The sequence below is a fragment of the Pan paniscus genome, chromosome 7 (genome assembly GCF_029289425.2).
Source record: "Pan paniscus chromosome 7, NHGRI_mPanPan1-v2.0_pri, whole genome shotgun sequence".
NCBI classification, from domain to species: domain Eukaryota; kingdom Metazoa; phylum Chordata; class Mammalia; order Primates; family Hominidae; genus Pan; species Pan paniscus.
In genome coordinates, this window is record NC_073256.2 from 58,362,628 (window position 1) to 58,386,150 (window position 23,523).

Here is a 23,523-nt window from a genome sequence, read left to right on the forward strand (position 1 = left end):
TCAGGAGTTCGAGACCAGCCTGGCCAATATGGTGAAACCCCATCTCAACTAAAAATACAAAAATTAGCTGGGCACAGTGGCGGGTGCCTGTAGTCTCAGCTACTCGGGAGGCTGAGGCAGGAGAATGGCGTGAACCCGGGAGGCAGAGCTTGCAGTGAGCCAAGACTGCGCCACTGCACTCCAGCCTGGGCGACAGAGCAAGACTGCATAAAAACAACAACAACAACAACAAAAAAAACCCCAAACAAACAAAAAGCTTAAGCTTAAATGGCTACTATTGTTTTTCATGAGGAATTCAGACATAATTGTTAACGAGTCAATTAGGTAAATACAAATAGAGTAAATGTTTACAAATAAATTTATCATAGTTTCAAAAATCTTTTTGGTAATTGACACTCTTAAAGTCTTAAAGTCATGTTATGTTAAATTAAGTAATAGTTAATCGTGAAATATCTGAGTTATTTCTAAGTTAAAATACTGACACATCAATTATTAAGCATAAGTTTAAGTTTGAATACTCTGATACCTTATTTTGATGTGATATAGAAAAGATAAATATATTTGAATCTCTTGATAAACATGAAAAATTGAGGAAATATTTTTAAGAATTATAAAATGGTTTTCATTTACAAATACTGATATGAAAGAGTTCCTTCTTAGATTTTCACTAAAAATTAAGATACTAAGAGTTAAATTATAATTAATATATGTAATTAAAACCACTAAAAATAAGGTAAACAATTTTGTATGCAAAGTGTATACAAAAAAAGGCAAGATACATTTTCAGTGAGAACGCTTAGAAGGAAGTCATGAGTATGTGGTTTTGTTAAAGGAAAAGTAATTTTGTCTAGTTTAGAGGTTACTTAAAGGTTGTTTCAGACCAGGCACAGTGGCTCATATCTGTAATCCCAACACTGCGGGAGGCCAAAGTGGGAGGATTTCTTGAGGCCAGCTTGGGCAACAGAGGGAGACCCTGTCTCTACAAAAAAAAAAAAAAAAAAAAATTTTAATTAGCTAGATGTGGTGGTGCACACCTGTGGTCTCAGCTACTGTGGAGGCTGAGGGCTGAGATGGGAGGATCACTTGAGCCTGGGAGGTCAAGGCTGCTGTGAGCCATGATCAGGCCATTGCACTCCAGCCTGAGTGACAAGACCCTGTCTCTAAAAAATAAAAATAAATAAAAAATAAATAAAGGTTGCTTCAGACTAAGTGAATGGAGAAAAAAAAATGATATAGGTAAAACTAAATGGATATAAAGACTTTTAAAAAGTAGAAGAGTAGGAAAAAATTATAATAGCTTATAGAAGGTTTATGAAAAGTTTATCTTGTGTGCAAAGCTGACTGATATCAGAGACATTTGTTTACACGTCATTAAAATTAGCTTTAGTATTTAAAGTACACAAAGACAAAGCTAGTGGTTGATTTTCTCTTTTAAATAATATTTTTGCATAGGATTAACAAAAAGAAAAGATTTTTGTACATGTTCTGAGTAAAATGCAAAAGAACAGAAAAAAAAGCAAGAGAGAGAAACAGATTTTGTGTGCCTCATGTCTTGTCATGCTTCTTCAGAAGGTGTTTTGATTATTTGCAAAACCGAGTCTCTTATCAATCAAACAGCAAAGGTTTTTGCTTTTTGAAATCTTCTAATTATCACTTTGGCTAAATGAATGACTATTATTTTTTCGTTGGACCTATGATCCTATTTTGATCAAGTATTTGAAACCTTTAAGGTATTTGAGAGGCTTCTCACAATTATATTTCAAAATCTAAAATTAAGTATTTTTGACCTCAAACTAACTTTGAGATACTCCAAAAAGCTGCTGAAGCTTCCAAAAGAAATAATAAACAGGCTTATTTGATATGTTCATTATGTAAAAAGATTTTCAAATAAGAAATAATATTTAACCTTTTCAAAATTATATTTGTATTGTCATGTTATTAGTATTTGCTCCAAAATTATATGAGATTCCTAAAAATTGGATTTGTTTTGTTATATGTTATTAGTCATAATTATGAGTATTATGTTAAATTGTTGTATGTCATAAAAGGAGAAAATGACCTAGTTTTCTTGTTAATTCCATCTTTAACCATGGCCATTTTTAGTCTTGCTCACAATTAATTTTTTTATGCTGATCCTTTTTTTCTGAAAGCTCTTTGCAAATCCTAAAGTGTTGTGTCTTCAAGAAAGCTCATGGAAAGGACTGCAACAAGTACTCTTGGCCGGGCACAGTGGCTCATGCCTGTAATCCCAACACTTTGGGAGGCAGAGGTGGGTGGATCACCTGAGGTCAGGTGTTCGAGACCAACCTGACCAACGTGGTGAAACCCCGTCTCTGCTAAAATAAAAAAATTAGGCCAGCATGGTGGCAGGTGCCTGTAATCTCAGCTACTCAGGAGGCTGAGGCAGGAGAATCACTTGAACCCAGGAGGTGGAGGTTGCAGTGAGCCGAGATCATGCCATTGCACTCCAGCCTGGCCAAGAGCAAAATTCCATCTCAAAAACAAACAAACAAACAAACAAACAAAAACAAAAAACAAACAAAACAAAAAACAAGTACTCTTGAATACAAGTTTCTTATAATTTTAAGATTGTATTATAGCACTGAGTAAACAATTTCAGAACTCTAATTTTTAAAAAGTCATAAAATTGTTAACTCAACATCAAGCAAAACAACTAATTACATTGGACTAATGTAATTTTAATAACTTTTTTGTTTAAAATATTGCTGATTCTTTTTATGTTTTGCTTTACAGAGTTAAGGAAAATGTTTGTTCTCTTAAGCTTTACAGAAATGGGTAAAGTATACTTTTTTGAACAAAATTGAAACATTCACTTTTCTCTCTACCTGATTGATCCTGAATTTGGAAACTATTTATGAGTATTTCTATTTTATGGCAAAATAGTTATTTGAATCAGTTCATTAAGAATCTGTTCCCTTTTGCCACAGAACACAGTTGGAGACTCTGGTTATTTTACCAAGGCTTTGACTGAAATGCCATATTTTCAGATGTGACCAGACAGCTTTAAAAAACTGAGGTTGATATTATGAAGCCCATAGGAGCTTTTGGAAAAACTGGTCTAATATCCTAAATACACGGTTCACATAATGGGCTTGTGGTAAGTAAGAATGTCACTTTCTGACATCCCAGGAACCTCAAGTTATTTGGGGGACCTTGAGAAAAGAGAAATTCACTAATTTGTACAGGTATTACTGACACAATCTAAGAGCAAATCCAATCCTTGACTTGGCTTCCTAGCCTGAAGAGGTTTCTAAAAGTTTAATCTGAGATTCCTTACGAAAAGTTCCAGCAAAGTGAACTTAAAAGGAGCCTGTGTTACAAATTGATATTCTTACTGCACTTTATGCAAATAATCAGGCCAAGTACAATAAGACGAAAACTTAATATGCAAATAAAATGGCTTTACTTTTATTTATCTTTGGTAGAAATGGGGGACTGAAGAGAGAAAAATCATGTTTCAGGAAAGAAAAAAAAAACTATAATTAGATTCCAGTTCATTGTTTGTTTTTTCTTTCTTTCTCAGATTTTTTTTATTTGCCTGTAATCTAAACTAAATCTTAAATTGTTAGTCCTATCAAAATCTGTCTTTGAATCTCCAGGCAAGCATTTTCAATTTTCCTCCTACATTTCTGACTTGGAATCACTAAACGTTAAAACTCCCTTTTTCCTAAGACTCTACTAGCTGATACTAGCTAACTTGGCTTTGAAGAAAAATCACTGCAACATTTTATAAATGGACAAACTTTGCACACAAGCTACAATCCAGGAAAATCTGTCAGATTGCTACTGATATTCTCAGCTGTCCTGCAGACTTTAGAAGAAACTAGTTTGTAAACTACTCCAAAGATTAACCTTTGTTTTTCTTCCAATTCTGTAAAAATGGCTCTTACTATAGATCTTTTTGTCTGCATTATATATAGAGTCATAGCTTTAAGATCCCATCTACAAAGCCATCTCCTGAAATAAGACAAAACTGGCCTTTTCCCAGAAGTGAGAAGACTAATTAGACTGGCCTTTTCCCAGAAGTGAGAAGACTGGTTTAATGAGATCCTTTGCCATTCAGCTACTAACTCAGTTTTTCTCTCTACAACTACCAACTCAACTTTTTGTGTATGAAACATTAGAAAAGTTTCAAACAGGGGAATTACTGGGGCTCAGAAAAGGACACCCAAAAATATGGCACTCTGATATGCTGGTTACTTCAAATTAAAGGCTCCCGGAAGCCAGTAGACACTGGAAGAAGTTGTTCCCTGAAGTTCTCTTACCTGCCTTAAGTCCAGATCTGCCAAAGAAGAAAACAATTACCTCTGGTCCCTTTTCTGTGTTTTCATTAACTTAACTCATGTTACAGGAAGAATGACTAAAGTTTGTCAACACACCTGGACAGACTTTTGTCACATATCATTGTCTTCTATTTCAGTCCAATTCAGTATTTTATTGTATTTATTTATTTTATTTTATTTATTTTTGAGACGGAGTCGCCTTCTGTCGCACAGGCTGAAGTGCAGTGGCACAATCTCGGCTCACTGCAACCTCCACCTCCCTGGTTCAAGCGATTCTCCTGCCTCAGCCTCCCGAGTAGCTGTGATTACAGGCACATACCACCATGCCCAGCTAATTTTTTTGTTATTTTTAGTAGAGACGGGGTTTCACCTTGGCCACACTGGTCTCGAGCTCCTGACCTCAGGCAGTCCACCCGCCTCAGCCTCCCAAAATGCTGGGATTACAGGCGTGAGCCACCGCGGCTGGCGCCTGGTTATTTTTTAGTGATTTTTAGACAGCTATAAAAACAATATCAGTACTTTGAGGTCTAAGATGATGTTTTCTTCCTTAAGGGAGTATTTAATTTTGTTTTATTTTGGCAACTAAGGGCCTTAATTAGCAAAATCTGAATCACGTTAATTCCCTTTCAGAGATATCATGAAAGTTTCCTCATAAGCCAATTATAAAAGTAAAATTAGTTACTACCAGCAAAGTTTTTAGAAAATTCCTGACTCTAGTAAGTGCGCAGAAAAATTTGAATGTAATTGATTTGCATGAAAAATGCTGTAAAACATAATAACGTAAACGTTAATGGTGAATTCAGTGATGTTGGTATTTCCATGACTTTTTTCATTCTCCTTACATGCTGTAAATTATTTTTTTAAATGAAAATTCTTTTATTAAAAAAAGCTACATTTTATAAATTAGTATAACATAATGGTAAAGAGAAATGTGAATGTATTAGAAAAGATGCTCCATTGAGAGGAGACACATTTGTATTTATCATGACCTTGAATGAAGGTCCCTCTGCAGATCCTATCATAATAGTCCTCGTGTCAGTGAAGTCCCCTGTGAAACTGGATAACAGGATTTTAAGGTAGAGATGTTCCTCAGGCAGATGGAAATGTAGTCTATAGCTGTGAAGATAAGTCAGGCAATAAAATAATTATAGAGAAAAAATAATGTAAGCTATCAAAGACAGATGTATACAAGGGAGACAGAGTCACATAAAGTCTCAGATGTAGGAGGCCATAGAGCAAAACGCTGAGTTCTGGCTTTCAGGAGTTTTCTAACATAACGACCTGATCACCAGTTAAAAGCTAAGGAGAAAGATGAAGAATCAGTATGAGATCATAAAATTATGATGCTCTTCTAAAAATATGCGAAATGAGGTTTTTAGGGAGGTGTAGGTATGGCTGAAGAAAATCAAGGTGAATGAAGACAAGCTCAATTGAGAATGTAGTTTCAGAAATAGCAAAGAAGCCAAAGTTTGAGGAAGTTAAGTGGCTAGGGATAAAATTGAGGCACTAAAGCATTATTGGTTCTGCAGTCAAGGGTAGGATAGATTTTTTTTTTTTTTTGAGACGGAGTCTCACTCTGCTGCCCAGGCTGGAGTGCAATGGTGCAATCTTGGCTCACTGCAACCTCTGCCTCTTGGGCTCAAGCAATTCTCCTGCCTCAGCCTCCCGAGTAGCTGGGATTACAGGCACATGCCACCATGCCCAGCTAATTTTTGTATTTTCAATAGAGACTGGGTTTCACCATGTTGCCCAGGCTGGTCTTCAACTCCTGACCTCAAGTGATCCACCCTCCTCAGCTTCCCAAAGTGCTGGGATTACAGGCGTGAGCCACCACACCGGGGGGTAGGATAGATTTAGTGAGATGACTGGATAAACGGAATCAAGAAAAAGCTTTGTCAAAAACTTATGCTTCTTAAAAACTTAATCCTGGGACAGAATCATCTAAAACTTTGTTCCATGTCTTCACTTTGACTCACCCATAAAAACTTTAAGTACAAAGAATGAAAAATCTTCAAGTACAAAGAATGAAAAATAACCACATATTTTCTAATGCTCAATATTTTATTTGTATTGTTGTTTTCTATATAGATATGATAGGTCTTCATGATTTTTTGTTTGTTTTCCTTGAACTGATTCCCAAAGTATTAGCCTCATGAATCATGTAGTCATAAGAAACACAGTCATTGTATTCTCTTTGCTGTATAATTTTGGTTTCAGTTTTCCTGACATTTCCTATTCAAGGAACATTTTCCTGTAAAATGACATGTTGAAAAAAACAGCCATAATTTAGTAGAGAATAGCGCGAGAGCTATTCTAGACTGTAACGAAAGCCATATGCTATCACAATTTAATTTATTTCAAGTACTAATAAGCTGATGACAAAACAGCGATGTCTTTTAGTTTACTCACACGAACTATTTCTCTTTTCTCCTTTTGATCATCTAGAGGAACGGGCAACTTGGTTTCTTCTTTAGCTTCCTTGTTCTCATTAAGATTGAACAATGCCTCTAAAGTGAACCACAGACTTGCATGCAAGCTGAAAACCTTTACCAAATGCAGTCTTAATTTGTACTTTGAGAAAAACATTTTCAAGGTATTTTATCCTTTTCTCCAACTTTTGACATATTACAAAGTACCCAAATATGCCAGACTGTTGCCTCATCAGCCCCTGGCAGTCAGGTACAGTTAGATGCAAGGCAATCTTCCTAAAAGTTACTTACTAGAGATGTGAGAAGGGCAAATGCTATCATTGGAAAAACTGACAAAAGTCTCAATAGGAAAAATAAGGAAGTGGAGAGTTACTATGTTTCTAATTTTTCATGTGCTTCTATTTTTTTCCTACTTCAGAGCCATTGACTAATAGTTGAGTATAACACAGGTTGTGTTTCCGGGCTGCTGAAACATGACACTAATATTTTCAAAGAACTGTGGAAGCCTAGAAGAAAGCCAATGAGAAATAACTAAATGAGAGTTTAGGACTGTAGCCTTCATTTTCATTCAAAGATTTAAAAGTTTCCATAAAGTAAAATGTTCTTCTCCGGCCACCTGTTTTCATAGTTCTGTGTTTTCCTTCAGGCCTTTCTGGCTTCCTATATGGCAGTAAGAAAATGATGTGCTTAATGATTACAAATTTCATATGGAATACGAACTTTCAGTTTGTACATATGATGCACAGAGATGCTTTTGTGGTTTTATTGGTTTTCATATTACAAACAAAGAAACTAGAAAATGAAACCATTCCAAAAGTGGAAGTAATTTCTCACTGCCCCTGTGATAAATTGTGGTCACTGGCTGTGGCAGCAGCTATTATAAGATGCTCTGAAAACTCTTCAGACACTGAGGGGCACCAGAGGAGCAGACTACAAGAATGGCACACGCTATGGAAAACTCCTGGACAATCAGTAAAGAGTACCATATTGATGAAGAAGTGGGCTTTGCTCTGCCAAATCCACAGGTAAGAGAAGGCAGTAAAATGTGGGAAAATGCATTCTTCTTCTCATTCCTTACCTGGCCAAGTTAACTTCTACTGAACAACTGTGGTTCAGTAACTTCTAGTAAACAAACACATAAAGCTGTGTAAAAATTAGAGAGCTGTAATAACTGCATCTCACTTAATTTGTCTTACATTTTCTCCCTAGAAATGGAGTCATCTATGCATTTCTTACTTACCTAACATGGATATGGAGAGTGGTGAGAAAGGAAACTATAGAAAGTGTATCAGCTTTACATAAGAATTATATAGTAAAATACAAACAATGAGGTTATTACAGTTGTATTTTGAGAAAAGGTGTTTTGAAAAAGCCAGAGTTTTAAATGAGCCATGAGTCAAACAGAAATCCCTTTCTCTTAGGGATATAACTTAAATTATGCAAAACATGTGTTTCTAATTTGATGGGGTTTATGAGATTGCACATCAAGCACCTTCCATGTTATATTATCATTGCTTGTTATTTACTGAGCATAAGATTCAAGTGAGAGTCTGAACTACCTTTTTTCTTGTTTGCAAGTTTTACCTATAAAGTGCAAGGTATGTGGAAAAAAGGTTTGCCTTAAAAACTACATTTTCTAATCTGTCTTCTAACGAATGCTATGTAAACCAATTTATCATCAATATTTTAATTATCAAATACAGCATTTTTCTAAGCAATTTACAAATTAACCCTTTCCATTCTCATAGCCATCCCAAAAGGTATGTATGTTATTTATTATTATTATTATTATTATTATTATTATTTTGAGATGGAGTCTCGCTCTGTCACCTGGGCTGGAGTGCAGTGGCACGATCTCAGCTCACTGCAACCTCTGCCTCCTAGGTTCAAGCGATTCTCCTGCCTCAGCCTCCCAAGTAGCTGGGATTATAGGCACCTGCCACCACACCCAGCTACTTTTTTGTATTTTTAGTAGAGACGGGGTTTCACCATGTTGGCCAGGCTGGTCTCGAACTCCTGACCTCAGGTGATCCACCGGTCTTGGCCTCCCAAAGTGCTAGGATTACAGGCGTGAGCCACTGCACCCGGCCAGAAACGTATGTTATTATCCTCATGTTCCTAATGAGAAGTATAAGGCATGCAGAATGTAATTAACAAACTATGTAGCTAGCAAGTGCCAGAGGCCAGTATGAGCCTAAGCAGCCTGTCTCCAGAGTCTATAATCTTAAAACCATTATTCCACACTGCCTCTCTTAAGAAGGGATAATAAGACACTGCTTATTTTCTTTCTTTCAATCTTCAGTTTAACAAGGCACATGGGATTCCGGGAGAAGATTTCTAGGAACATGTTATAATAATTCTGTAGACGAGTATATTTTTGTTTGTAGCTCAAACAGTTACAGTCCACATACTAGAGAGCACCTTTAAACACAGCAAATGTTTAGTCAGAGATTTCAACCTAACTGTGCTTAGAAATGAAATCCTGTAAACACTTTGGTGATACTGGCAAATTTAAAGCATCTACCTCCTTCCAATCTAATTTTCCTCTTCAGATTGTTAATTAAAGAAAATGAAAAGTATGCTTTAATTTTATTGCCAAAAGCACTAGTTTGCTTTATTCATGCAAAATAATAATACTCAAACTTGCTATTTGCCCACATATCTACAAAAATGCCGGGACTGGATGATTTCAAGGATGTACTTATCAATGGTACAATAAAACCATCTTTTTCAGAAACTACTAAACTTTGTAGCATGGGTTTTGTTTCTCAGAGATTCGATTCTCCTTAAAAATGCAACAACTGTGATAATTATGAATACCTGTAGAACAGATTCCAAGGGGTAAAGCAAAACCCCAAAAGAAAACAAACGAAACTCTTCCTTGGCTACTTAAAAAAAAGATTCTCGGCTGGGGACGGGTGGCTCATGCCTGTAATCCCAGCACTGTGGGGGACCGAGGCGGGTGGATCATGAGGTCAGGAGTTCGAAACCAGCCTGGCCAATGTGGTGAAACCCCGTCTCTACTAAAAAAATACAAAAATTCGCAGGGCATAGTGGCATACACCTGTAATCCTCACTACTCAGGAGGCTGAGGCAGGAGAATTGCTTGAACCTGGGAGTCGGAGGTTGCAGTGAGCTGAGATCACGCCACTGCACTCCAGCCTGGGTGACAGAGTGAGACTCCATCTCAGGAAATAATAATAATAATAATAATTCTGACAAGGTGCAGTGGCTTACACCTGTAATCCCAGCACTTTGGGAGGCTAAGGTGGGTGGATCACTTGAGGTCAGGAGTTTGAGACCAGCCTGGCCAACATGGTGAAACCCCTGACTCTACTAAAAATGCAAAAAAAAAAATTACCCAGCGTGTTGGTGTGCCCGTAGTCCCAGCTACTTGAGAGGCTAAGACAGGACAATTGTTTGAACCTGGGAGGCGGAGGTTACAGTGAACTGAGATTGCGCCACTGCACTCCAGCCTGGGTGACAGAGTGAGGCCCTGTCTGAAAACAATAACAATAATAACAATTCTGCTAGCTGAGATGCTGCAGAAGCTAGATTCACTGTCCCGGAAACATGAAAAAAAATTATTGGTTACTTTTATTTCTTCACTGAAGATCTTTCCTAGAAATTATGAACCAAAAAATGTCTATTTTACCTCTCATAATCTATCTGCTTCTTAGTCCAAAGGAAAATAATATGTTTTCTGATTCCATATAGATACAAGGCACAATCTCTAATCTAGCAGAATTTGAATGATCCTGAGTGTGATTCATTTTTAATTTATATTATACCATTTAGGGATCCTCTGAACCAGAGCATATTACTGATTAAATTTTATACTTGTTGAAAGTGCTGTCAAATAAAATGATAATCATCATGCAGAACAAAAAAGTATTCTGTTATTTGGGGAAAATCACAACAACCAAAAAAATAAGATGTACTAGATGGTGAAACATAGAATAAAAACAACAAAAATACATTTATTACATTTCTTTTGAAAGTTGGAAACTTGACAATAAACTCAATATACAAAAATCGTTATGTAAACTGTGTAAGCCTGGGTTTCCTTATTTATGATACAGAGATAACTTCTTGGGCCATTACAATAATTAAATATATATCTTTTATATATATGAAATTATCGAGCAGAGTGCCTAGTCCACTATTGACATTTAAAACATCTCATTTTCCTTCCATTCAAAGAACTTAAAATCTAGCCAAGATAAACCAAAGTAGGCCAGGCGCAGTGGCTCATGCCTGTAATCCCAGCACTTTGGGAAGCCGAGGCAGGCAGATCACCTGAGGTTAGGAGGTCGAGACCAACTTGGCCAACATGGCAAAACCCCATCTCTACTAAAAATACAAAAATTAGCCAGGCATGGTGGCTCATGCCTGTAATCCCAGCTACTTGGGAGGCTGAGGCAGGAGAATTGCTTGAACCCAGGAGACGGAGGTTGTAGTGAGCCAAGATTGCGCCACTGCACTCCAGCCTGGGCAACAGAGCGAGACTCCAATTCAAAAAAGAAAATAAAAGAAAAACCAAAGCAGCAGATAATAATTGTTTAACAATTTGAAAAGGCATAATCCGTAGAATTTATAGTGGAGGAGATTGGTTTCAAATAGAGTAGTCAGGAGGATTTTAGTGAAACCTTTGAGGTGAACTTTGAAAAGCTGCAAATGGCAGTGTTTGAAGAGAGAGGAAGAGGTGGAACACAGAGAGGGTCTTCAGCCCTGCGTGTGCAGATGACAAGACAGAGGCTGGTGATTCCAGACAGGTAAGCCACATGCCAGGGCAACATTGCACAGAATGGATGTGGAGGCAAGGCATACTATCAGTGGGAAGCCAAATCTACAATAACTGCTACTAGTAAATAAAGATCTTTTTTTTTTCAAGGAAAATCTACCTGATTTTTATAATGACTGGATGTTCATTGCTAAACATCTGCCTGATCTCATAGAGTCTGGCCAGCTTCGAGAAAGAGTTGAGAAGGTTTGACATATGTATTACATTTGTCTTCTTGTATAGCTTCTTAACATTGTTAACTTGGTTTTGAAGCATAAAACATTACCGAGATTGATTTGAGTCAATTGCTCCATTTGTTTTCAGTTAAACATGCTCAGCATTGATCATCTCACAGACCACAAGTCACAGCGCCTTGCACATCTAGTTCTGGGATGCATCACCATGGCATATGTGTGGGGCAAAGGTCATGGAGATGTCCGTAAGGTTTGGAGATTTTCTCAGATTTCTTATGCTATGTGACAGATTTTCATCTAATTTACATTTAACTTTCCAAAAATTTTCTAAAAGCATTATAACTGCATCATGCAAAGTTTAGATAACACGACAAAATGATAAAGAAAATATGCCCTGGCTTGACATGTCAACTGTTATCATTATTATATTTTTAGTCTTTTACTTCATTTTTCATCCTGTATTTTATCTGGCAATCCTAATTACATAAAACTAATACAGACTGCAATATCTAACCTTTAAAACACACATGGGCCTCCCAGCACTTTGGGAGGCCAAGGCCAGAGGATCACTTGAGGTCAGGAGTTCAAGACCAACTTGGCTAACATAGTGAAACCCCATCTCTACTAAAAATACAAAAAATAGCCAGGCATGGTGGCAGGTGCCTATAATCCCAGCTACTCGGGAGGCTGAGGTGGGAGAATCGCTTGAACCTGGGAGGCGGAGGTTGCAGTGAGCCGAGATCCTGCCACCGCACTCCAGCCTGGGGGACAGGAGCAAGACCCCATCTCAAAAACAACAACAACAACAACAACAACAAAAAACCTAACTACTGTATTTTAATCAGGTCTTGCCAAGAAATATTGCTGTTCCTTACTGCCAACTCTCCAAGAAACTGGAACTGCCTCCTATTCTGGTTTATGCAGACTGTGTCTTGGCAAACTGGAAGAAAAAGGATCCTAATAAGTATGTAAACAGTGATAACAACAGGAATTTTTGGAGTGTGTGCCGATTAAATAAAACAGGGGTTGTTCATTGGCTTAATTTTGGGCAGCACAGCTTTCCTCTCAGCTGGGTATGGTTCCTCTCAGTTCCTCGGTTGGGTACGGTTTCTTGGACTGCTGTGTCTACCACTACAAATGTACACATATGTGACAGGTGTATAGTTAACACAGTAAAATGCACAAATCTTAAGTGTTCAGCTTGAATTTAACTATTATATACATACATACACCCACCATTCTCAGTAAGATACAGAATATTTTTATCACCTCAGAAAATTTCTTTGTGCCTCTTTCAATTCCCTTTCCTGCCACAGACAAATATATTTTTATTTGCCTTATCAAAAATTAGATGATTTTTGTTATTGGGTTTCATATCAATGAAACCACAGAGTATAGACTCTTGTGTCTGGCTTCTTTTGATGAGCATGTCTTTGAGATTCTATTAATTTTTTAGCAGCCAATTGTGGTTAAGAGTCAACACATCTTTAATTACAGGCAGCAATGACTGGTTTTTCAGAGCAGTCTGCTCAGGATATAGGTGATTTTTACCCATTTAGGCATAAGATCTGCTACAATAAAGGAAAGGGAGAACCAAAGCCCATGTCTCTGGGTGTGTGCCTGTAGAAAAATATTCTGCAAATGGGAATATCATAAAATGAAAGGATTCGATCTAGAAAGTTTCTTCTTATTAAAAATTAGTTTTTTTAAAAAAAAATTCACCGGGAATGGTGGCGTATGTCTGTGGTCCCAGCTACACAGGGAGTTAAGGCAGGAGGATCACTTCAGCCCAAGAAGTTGAGGCTGCAGTGAGCCATGTTCGTGCCACTGCACACCAGCCTGGGCGACAGAATGAGACCCTGTCTCAAAAAAATAAAAATAAAACAACTAGTTTTGACTGTCCATGTGTGTTCCTTGCATATTTAATTATTTCATTCATTTGTAAGTTATTAAGTTAAATGTAATGCCTACTGAAGAAATATTTTAATAAGCTTTTTCTTTTTACCTATGTCTTACCTCTGATAGTAGCATTCAATCAAATAGCAACAACTCATCATTATTTGATGTTAAATTGGTTTTCTTTCTCTCTTCCAATTGGTCCATTGCTTCATGGCTGCTTTCATAAGGCCCCTGACTTATGAGTAAGTATCTGATTCTTGTTTGATTCTAAGAATTATTTGTTACTTATAGTTGAATGTAGGTTTATCAATAGACTCCAAAAGCATTTTTAAATGATTAATTGAATTCAGCCAAAAAATAATTTAAGTGATTATTTAGAGAACAAATAATCTCAGTCTTTAATTGTATCTATGATTGTGTTACAACTATGTCTATCTGATATTATAGCTATAGATATATACAAGAATACTACTCAAATACATCTGTAGAATTATTTGTTACTTATAGTTGAATGTAGGTTTATCAATAGACTCCAAAAGCATTTTTAAATGATTAATTGAATTCAGCCAAAAAATAATTTAAGTGATTATTTAGAGAACAAATAATTTCAGTCTTTAATTGTATCTATGATTGTGTTACAACTATGTCTATCTGATATTATAGCTATAGATATATACAAGAATACTACTCAAATACATCTGTAGTCTTTAATTGTATCTATGATTGTGTTACAACTATGTCTATCTGATATTATAGCTATAGATATATACAAGAATACTACTCAAATACATATATGTTTGCAAATTAATATGCAAACATACAAAATGCACACACATCTGTGTATCTATGACTTAATAACTCCCATGTCCATAACTAGTTACCGGTGTCAATAAGTAACCATATACCAACTTGTTCTTTTTGACCCAATCCTTACTACTTTTGACCTATAATATATACTAAACATAGGCTAAGAGATGGAAAACCTGGGCTGGGCGCGGTGGCTCACGCCTGTAATCCCTGCACTTTGGGATGCCGAGGCAGGTGGATCACCTGAGGTCAGGAGTTCAAGACCAGCCTGGCCAACATGGTGAAACCTCGTCTCTACTAAAAATACAAAAAATTAGCCGGGCCTGGTGGCGGGCACCTGTAATCTCAGCTACTCAGGAGGCTGAGGCAGGAGAATCAATTGAACCCAGGAGGTGGAGGTTGCAGTGAGCGGAAATCACGCAACTGCATTCCAGCCTGGGTGACAGAGCAAGACTCCATCTCAAAAAAAAAAAAAAAAAGATGGAAAAACTAAGGTAAATATCATCAGTATAAACCCACCTTGGTGAAGCTAGACTAATGAAGAGGAAAGGCAGTATATGAAAATTATGTAAACTGCGATATGATAAAGATAAGGCATAAGAAGTTAAAGTATTGGGATCCCTAATCAAATAAAAGGAGTGATGGGGGAACCCTTGAAGCAAGTTATTTGAGGAATTACCTAGAGGAAAAAGGTAAGAGTATTCATAGCGGAAGAAACAGCAAAAGTGAGACCTTGAAGTGACAAACATCTTGGTGCGTTATCAAAGCTGAAGGATGGCTAATGTCACTGATAATAAGTGATAAAAATAACAGTGTGAGAAAAAGATTAATTTTTTTTTTTTAAAGATCGCTGGGCAAAGCGGGTGAATCACCTGAGGTCAGGCATTCGAGACCAGCCTGGCCAACATAGCGAAAACCCTCCTCTTCTGAAAATGCAAAAATTAGCGGGGCATGGTGGCACATGCCTGTAATCTCAGCTACTCGGGAGACTGAAGCAGGAGAATAGCTTGAACCCAGGAGGCAGATGTGGCAGTGAGACGAGATTGTGCCATTGCACTGCAGCCTGGGCGACAGAGTAAGACCCCATCTCAAAAAATAAAAATAAAAATAAATAAAGATTATGTAGGATTTTATTAGCTATGATAAGGAGTTAAAACAGTATCTTAAGGGAGAAACTGGAAGGTTTTTAAAAAGGAGGATGACATCGGCAGTCAGTCTCACTTTACAGATGAGAACACCAAGGCAGACGGTGTCATATCTTGCTCAAGGTCACACAGCAAGTAAGTTGCAGAGATGGTCTGGCTTCAGATACCGTGAATTTAACCACCACAAAACTCATAGATATACAGATAGTAAGACTATGTTTGCACCAATGCCCAAACTTCAATTAAAAAGAAAAATAGGGTCTAATCAGTTATTTGAATTTCGCAGTCAATTCCTTTGTAAAGCATATAAACCGCTGAGAAATTGAATTAGGCTCACAAATTAAAATATGAATATGAATATAATTATTTAAGCAAAAGACTACCTCTTAAAACTCTACCTCGCAGATATCCTGTGAGAAGTTGACGGGATAATAGAAACAGAACTAGTTTGGGAATTTCTAGTTCTGAGTGTTTTTTGTTGTTGTTGTTTTGTTTTGTTTATTTGTTTTCTGAGACGAGTCTCGCTCTTGTCGCCCAGGCTGGAGTGCAATGGAGCGATCTTGGCTCACTGCAACCTCCGCCTCCTGTGTTCAAGTGATTCTCCTGCCTCAGCCTCCCGAGTAGCTGGGATTACAGGCGCCCATCACCATGCCCACCTAATTTTCGTATTCTTAGTAGACACGGGGTTTCACCACATTGGCCAGGCTGGTCTCGAACTCCTGACCTCAGGTGATCCACCCGCCTTGGCCTCCTAAAGTGCCGGAATTACAGATACAGATGTGAACTACCATGCCCGGCCCTAGTTCTGAGTTCTAATATGAAACTTTAGGTCTCAGTTTAATCTACTTACTATTAATTATATGATCTTGGACAATGGGCCTAAAAAAGGAGTCTTAATATTCCCAACTACATAACGGAGATAGTAAGGCCTGCCACACCTCTCTCATAAAATTATGTTGAAACTAAAATAGCATAAATAAAAATGTCAAAAAATATCCCATAATTTTTGCTAAACTTCTTGCCTTCCTTATCCAATTTCCTCAGGAACATGGACGTTTTGTTCTCATTTCGTGATGGAGACTGCAGTAAAGGATTCTTCCTGGTCTCTCTATTGGTGGAAATAGCAGCTGCTTCTGCAATCAAAGTACGTCTATCCTCACTTCAAAATTTATATGTCAATTTACGTAAGCAGAGCAATCACTTCGGAGCCTAAACTATACTAAGCATGAGTTAACTTTATCCTTAACAAGTACAACATGGGATCATTTAATTGGGGGTAAAGGATCAATTATTTATTTTTGTGTATTACCTAAAATATAAAATCTCGGAGCCATATACTTAAAATCCAACTTGAAACCTCTGTAGGAGATAAACATTTTCAATAAAATCTGGCTTTGGAACTATGATACAGTGTCATAAATTCAATAGTTTTGATTATCAAAAATAGAAATGAAACATATACAACTATATAAATATCTTTAAATTAAATGCTATGTGAATAAAAACAAATCCAAGCTTCTATAAATGTAAGGAAATTAGTCAAATAGAGTGTCCAGCCCAGGAAAGAAATGTAAAAATCCCAAATTTAATTTATGGATTAAGACGGGGGAATTTGGCAGGGCACAGTGGCTCACACCTGTAATCCCAGCACTTTGGGAGGCTGAAGTGGGCGGATCACTTGAAGTCAGGAGTTCGAGACCAGCCTGGCCAACACGGCGAAACCCCGTCTCTACTAAAAATATAAAAATTAGCCGGGCATGGTGGTGGGCACCTGTAGTCCCAGCTACTCAGGAGGCTGAGGCAGGAGAATGGCGTGAACCCGGGAGGCAGAGCTTACAGTGAGCTGAGATCGGGCCACTGCACCCCAGCCTGGACAACTGAGCGAGTCTCAAAAAAAAAAAAAAGAAAGAAAGAAAACCTTAAATGTTTGTGTTTTGTTTGTTTGTTTTAGGTAATTCCTACTGTATTCAAAGCAATGCAAATGCAAGAACGGGACACTTTGCTAAAGGCGCTGTTGGAAATAGCTTCTTGCTTGGAGAAAGCCCTTCAAGTGTTTCACCAAATTCACGGCAAGTGTTGTATGCAGTGCAATAGTTTAGGCTGACAAGTCAAATGTTCCAGGTGTAGAATAGTTGAAAAAAGGGAAGCAAAAAGCAACTATCACTTAGTATGTTTTCACTTTAGGTATTTTATCTTACTAAACCATTCCACTTTCTATGTGGTAGGTTTCATTATCTCCATTTTATAAGTAAAGTCATCTAAATTTAGAAAGACAGGGTAAATGACTTCAGATTCCACAGGCGGTGAAGCCAGAGTTCCAAGCTGGGTCTATTTAACACTAAGGAACTTCCTTGCCTCCTGCTAAAATCCTTAGAGAAACTTTCCACATGGGAGGGTGGTTTTAAGTTCCGAAAAAAAAAAAATAGTTTCTGCTTGATAAGAACTCTTTCCTAATTCTGTTTTTTTACAAATTAAGAAACAACACAGAAAAGTCATTGAGGTCAAAAGTTGTTGCAAAATTAACAGCTAAAAAACTACCCACAAAAAAACACACAAAAAAGTGCATAAGCAGTAATTTGCAATAGGAAATCTGCCCTACTGAACAGACTCAACAAATACTTGATTGTTTCTCTCTGGGTTTTGAGTTATTGCTGTTTAGTCCTTGGCAAGAAGCTAGATTTTCAAATCAAGTAGGGTAGGAGGCTGAGTGCGGTGGCTCATATGTGTAGTTTCCAGCTGCTTGGGAGGCTGAGGTGGGAAGATTGCTTGAGCCCAGGAGTTGGGGCTGCAGTGAGCTATGATCACTACATTCCAGCCTGAGTGATGAAGTGAGACCCTGTCTCCAAACGATTTTTAAAAATTTTAAAAATAGAGAGGGAGATCTAGTTTCTAGGGTTTTGTTTTGGTTTGTTTTGTTTTTTTTTTTTGTCTTTGGTTTGTTTCTTTATGTAAACAGTTTACTTGTTACGTCAGTAAGCACGTAAAGTAGTGCTAAATAAATAGTTACAGTTTAATGGGCTTCCTGGAAGAGGGTAGGAAAGTGAATGCTTATCTGCAGGGGCTTTGTTTAGCATAGACTGACCTAATGCCTTTTCCTGCAGCCTGTGCCAAAATCCATTATCAGTACACAACACCTTGATTTCCCTGTATACCTCTGATGCTGCTTAATTAAACATATTCCATCTTTTTACAGATCATGTGAACCCAAAAGCATTTTTCAGTGTTCTTCGCATATATTTGTCTGGGTATGTAGTCTTATGTTTGAATTTGTTTGCTCTCACTTAACAAAGAACACCACCAAATTCTCTTGGTTGGTCCCTAATATCCATTGGGTTTGGCTAACAATTTACATCCAAAAATTCACATGGTAGAAAAATACTAGACTGTTCTGTTATCACTTGGCCAGGAATGTACTGGAGTGGGGGACAGGAAAGCTAGTTATTTTAAAAAGAGTGGTCTGTGCTAGTACAAAGGTAAGATTCCATTCCTAGAATAGTTATGCCAAATCTGCTCAGGATTATATTATTTACTATTCTCATGCTTGAAAATGAGCAGGGGCAAGGGGGTATGAAAAAAGGATCATGAAATCCATCTCTTGTCACCTTCTATTCAGCACTAGTGCAAGATTTGGTACCTGAAAATTAGCAATTAACCTAAAGAATGATTTTTCTTTTTTTCCTTCTTTCCTCTGATAGCTGGAAAGGCAACCCCCAGCTATCAGACGGTCTGGTGTATGAAGGGTTCTGGGAAGACCCAAAGCAGTTTGCAGGGGGCAGTGCAGGCCAAAGCAGCGTCTTTCAGTGCTTTGACGTCCTGCTGGGCATCCAGCAGACTGCTGGTGGAGGTGAGTGGAAAATAACAAGAAATAATTATCTCTTATGTGAATACAATAGTATTTGGATATCTACAAAGCACCTTCCCATCAGCATCTCATCTGAGCTTATCTGATAGTTTTAGCAGAATCAGGCAAGTAGGGATTTGGTTGCCATGATCCCATTTTAAAAATGAAGATGCAGAAACTTAATGAGAGTCAGTGACAGGTTCCTTGTGAACCAGCTAGAAAGTGGCAGAGCTGGCCAGGTGCGGTGACTCAAGCCCGTAATCCTAGCACTTCGGGAGACCTAGGCAGGTGGATCACCTGAGGTCAGGAGTTTGAGACCAGCCTGACCAACATGGTGAAACCCGGTCTCTACTAAAAATACAAAAACTAGCTGAGTGTGGTGGTGGGTGCCTCTAATCCCAGCTACTCGGGAGACTGAGGCAGGAGAATCGCCTGAACCCCACAGGCAGAGGTTGCAGTGAGCCAAGATCGTGCCACTGTACTCTAGCCTGGGCGAAAGAATGAAACTCCATCTCAAAATAAAAATAAAAAATAAAAGGCCAGGTGCAGTCGCTCACGCCTGTAATCCCAGCACTTTGGGAGGCCGAGGCGGGCGGATCACAAGATCAGGAGATCGAGACCATCCTGGCTAACACGGTGAAACCCTGTCTCTACTAAAAATACAAAAAAGTAGCTGGGCATGGTGGCGGGTGCCTGTAGTCCCAGCTACTCAGGAGACTGAGGCAGGAGAATGGCGTGAACCCAGGAGGCGGAGCTTGCAGTGAACCGAGATGGCGCTACTGCACTCCAGCCTAGGCAAGAGTGCGAGACTCCATCTCAAAGAAAATTAATAAATAAAAACAAAAAGAAAAATAAAATAAAATAAAGTGGCAGAGCTTTCCTCACACCCAAGTTCCATCTTGAAATCTGAACATGTCTATAAAGACTGGTTGACTCCGGTGAAGCCAGTATCACATGCTCTGAAAATGTATGATCAGACTCAGAAAGAGACACTCACCTGCAAATGAGACAGGGCTGTTAGTGGGGAGATAAAGACCTCAGTGACAAGCAGAGTCTGTGCCCTGCTCTTGTTCAGCTGTCCCAGCCACCCAGAGCAATGCCTGCACCAAAGTTTAAAGGTGAGCCACATTCATTGTATGCCTTCTAGGGGCTTAGCTGGAGGGGAGGAATAAGCTCCAAGAAGAACTTCTTTTTAATTTTCTCTGTTTTGTTAAACTTCTGTTTAACAGTCAAAGGGGAAAGCATCGGGCTGGGTAAAAACATGAGTTTTTCTTAATTTGAGCACTTATTTTTAAAATTTTTTTATCATATTTAATTTTTTTATTTTAGATTCAGGGGATACATGTGCAGGCTTATTACACAGGTATAATGGGTGATGCTGATGTTTGGGCTTCTAATGATCCCCTCACCCAAGTATAGAACATAGTGCCCAATAGGTAGTTTTTCAACCTTTGCTTTCCTTCCTCCCTCCCTCCCCTATTTGAAATCCTCACTGTCTATTGTTCCTATCTTTGTGTCCATGTTGCTGTGAAGCGCTTGATTTCATTCTTTTTCATGGCTGTGTAGTATTCCATGGTGTACATGTACCACATTTTCTTTGTCCCATCTACCATTGATGGGCACCTGGGTTCATTCCATGTCTTTGCTGTTGTTGAACACTCATTTAAACACAATCTCTTAAACTCTCTTAAGAATCAGTCATAATCTGTCAAATGCAGATTATATATGCCCCTTGTCTATACCATCAGCTTCTTACAGTAGAAAAGAGAGAAAGAAAGTGCAAACAAAGGCCAGGCGCGGTGGCTCATGCCTGTAATCCCAGCACTTTGGGAGGCTGAGGCAGGTGGATCATCTGAGGTCAGGAGTTCGAGACCAGCCTGACCAACATGGAGAAACCCTGTCTCTACTAAAAATACAAAATTAGCCGGGCATGGTGGCGCATGCCTGAAATCCCAGCTACTCTGGAGGCTGAGGCAGGAGAATTGCTTGAGCCCGGGAGGCACAGGTTGCAGCGAGCCGAGATCGTGCCACTGCACTCCAGCCTGGCCGACAGAGCGAGACTCTGTCTCAAAAAAAAAAAAAAAAAAGTGCAAACAAAAATACTTATTGTGAGAAAATGAGTTTAGCTCATTCAGTTTTCAAAATTAATAATATTTTACAATAATTACGATTGCTAGTAGCAAGACTAATAGCCAAACATTAGCCTTCAAATAGAATGACCTTGACCTCAGTGAATGCTATATTGGTGATCTCCTGCCCACTCTGACCTCACTCTGCCTTTCTCTCCTGGATTGGGGAATGCTGTGACCTCCGTATTTCCTCTTTCTCTTTTTCCTATAGGACATGCTGCTCAGTTCCTCCAGGACATGAGAACATATATGCCACCAGCTCACAGGAACTTCTTGTGCTCATTAGAGTCAAATCCCTCAGTCCGTGAGTTTGTCCTTTCAAAAGGTGATGCTGGCCTGCGGGAAGCTTATGACGCCTGTGTGAAAGCTCTGGTCTCCCTGAGGAGCTACCATCTGCAAATTGTGACTAAGTATATCCTGATTCCTGCAAGCCAGCAGCCAAAGGAGAATAAGACCTCTGAAGACCCTTCAAAACTGGAAGCCAAAGGAACTGGAGGCACTGATTTAATGAATTTCCTGAAGACTGTAAGAAGTACAACTGAGAAATCCCTTTTGAAGGAAGGTTAATGTAACCCAACAAGAGCACATTTTATCATAGCAGAGACATCTGTATGCATTCCTGTCATTACCCATTGTAACAGAGCCACAAACTAATACTATGCAATGTTTTACCAATAATGCAATACAGAAGACCTCAAAATACCTGTGCATTTCTTGTAGGAAAACAACAAAAGGTAATTATGTGTAATTATACTAGAAGTTTTGTAATCTGTATCTTATCATTGGAATAAAATGACATTCAATAAATAAAAATGCATAAGATATATTCTGTCATAATAAATAAAAACACATAAGATATAATAAATGTTGCTTCATTAAATATTGATTTAGATGAGACCTACTATAAACTGCTTTCAGCAGGGCTAATAGACTCCTATACTTTCCCTATGTTAATGTGAGACTTTTTCATAATTACCTGTCAACTTGTCTATATTCTTATTACATGATAAGCTTCTTGATGCCAGGGACACTCTGTATTGTTTACCAGATTTATACATCCCAGCTTTTTTTTGTTTGTTTGTTTTTGAGACAGGGTCTCACTCTGTCACCCAGGCTGGAGTGCAGTGGCATGATCTCAGCTCATTGCAGCCCTGACCTCCCAGACCTAAGTGATCCTCCTACCTCAGCCCCCTAAGTAGCTAAGACTATAGCTGTGCACCAACATGCTCAGCCAATTTTTGTATTTTTTGTAGAGACAGGGTCTTGCTATGTTGCCCAGGCTGGTCTTGAACTCCTGAGCTCAAGTTATGTCTGTATCTTATCGTTGGAATATATGATAATCCCAGCACTTTGGGAGGCCAAAGTGCTGGGATTATAGCATCCCTCCCAAAGTGCTGGGATGCAGCCAGGTGTGGTGGCTCATGCCTGTAATCCCATGTGATTATGAAAGATATGATTTGGCCTCCCAATGTGCTGGGATTACAGGTGTGAGCCACCGCACCCAGCTGCATCCCAGCTTTTAGAAGACACTTAGCAAATTTATGTTCAATAAATACATAAAAGAATAAATGAATGTATGATAAATTAACCTGGGCTAAAAAGAAGATTCACCTTTGAAATAAAACTTCTCCTGAGAGATCCAGATTATTGGGCACTCACATTCTGGCATGTATATATTTAATAATAGAACCCTAAGAAGCTAGAGCCTGAGAGGAATTTAAGAATTATCAAAGCAAAGCTCTTCATTTTAAAGATGGCAACATTGAGGCACAGAAGGGTGAAATAACTTACTGATGGCCACACAATTAGTTGGTTAACAATGGGAGAAAAAAATTTTGATGACTCACGTCTTTGTTCTTTTTGCTCTACTTGGAGTAGACTAGGTTGAAGGAAAAAATAATTTTGGAAGGGAAAGGGAAGGAAATGAAATGACTAGGCAGGAACTCATGAGATTGTAAATGGTCAGCCAGAAATCAAGTTATGTTATAGAAG

General features: G+C 38.3%; 1 protein-coding gene across 3 annotated transcripts; it reads left to right on the top strand.

Annotated features, from left to right (window-relative positions):
- The first annotated feature begins 7,613 nt into the window (after window positions 1-7,613).
- IDO1 (indoleamine 2,3-dioxygenase 1) lies at window positions 7,614-22,376 on the top strand. 3 transcript variants are annotated; one of them, XM_003823308.5, is made up of 10 exons: window positions 7,614-7,758; window positions 11,628-11,723; window positions 11,841-11,960; window positions 12,556-12,674; window positions 13,837-13,851; window positions 16,606-16,705; window positions 17,513-17,630; window positions 18,755-18,806; window positions 19,257-19,405; window positions 21,743-22,376. In XM_003823308.5, the coding sequence occupies exons 1-10, from the start codon at window positions 7,672-7,674 to the stop codon at window positions 22,096-22,098; spliced, it is 1,212 nt and encodes a 403-aa protein (XP_003823356.3). In that variant the 5' UTR covers window positions 7,614-7,671; the 3' UTR covers window positions 22,099-22,376. The 3 variants fall into 3 exon arrangements, with proteins under 3 accessions (XP_003823356.3, XP_024785755.3, XP_024785756.1); XM_024929987.4 differs by lacking the exon at window positions 11,628-11,723; XM_024929988.4 differs by lacking the exons at window positions 11,628-11,723; window positions 11,841-11,960.
- Window positions 22,377-23,523: the final 1,147 nt, after the last annotated feature.

Coding starts and splice junctions, on each gene's coding strand:
- IDO1 (XM_003823308.5), top strand. CDS start 7,672: ATGGCACACGCTATGGAAAACTCCTGGACAATCAGTAAAGAGTACCAT. Junction 11,961..12,555: donor GTCATGGAGATGTCCGTAAG/GTTTGGAGATTT, acceptor TATTTTAATCAG/GTCTTGCCAAGAAATATTGC. Junction 16,706..17,512: donor CAGCTGCTTCTGCAATCAAA/GTACGTCTATCC, acceptor TGTTTGTTTTAG/GTAATTCCTACTGTATTCAA.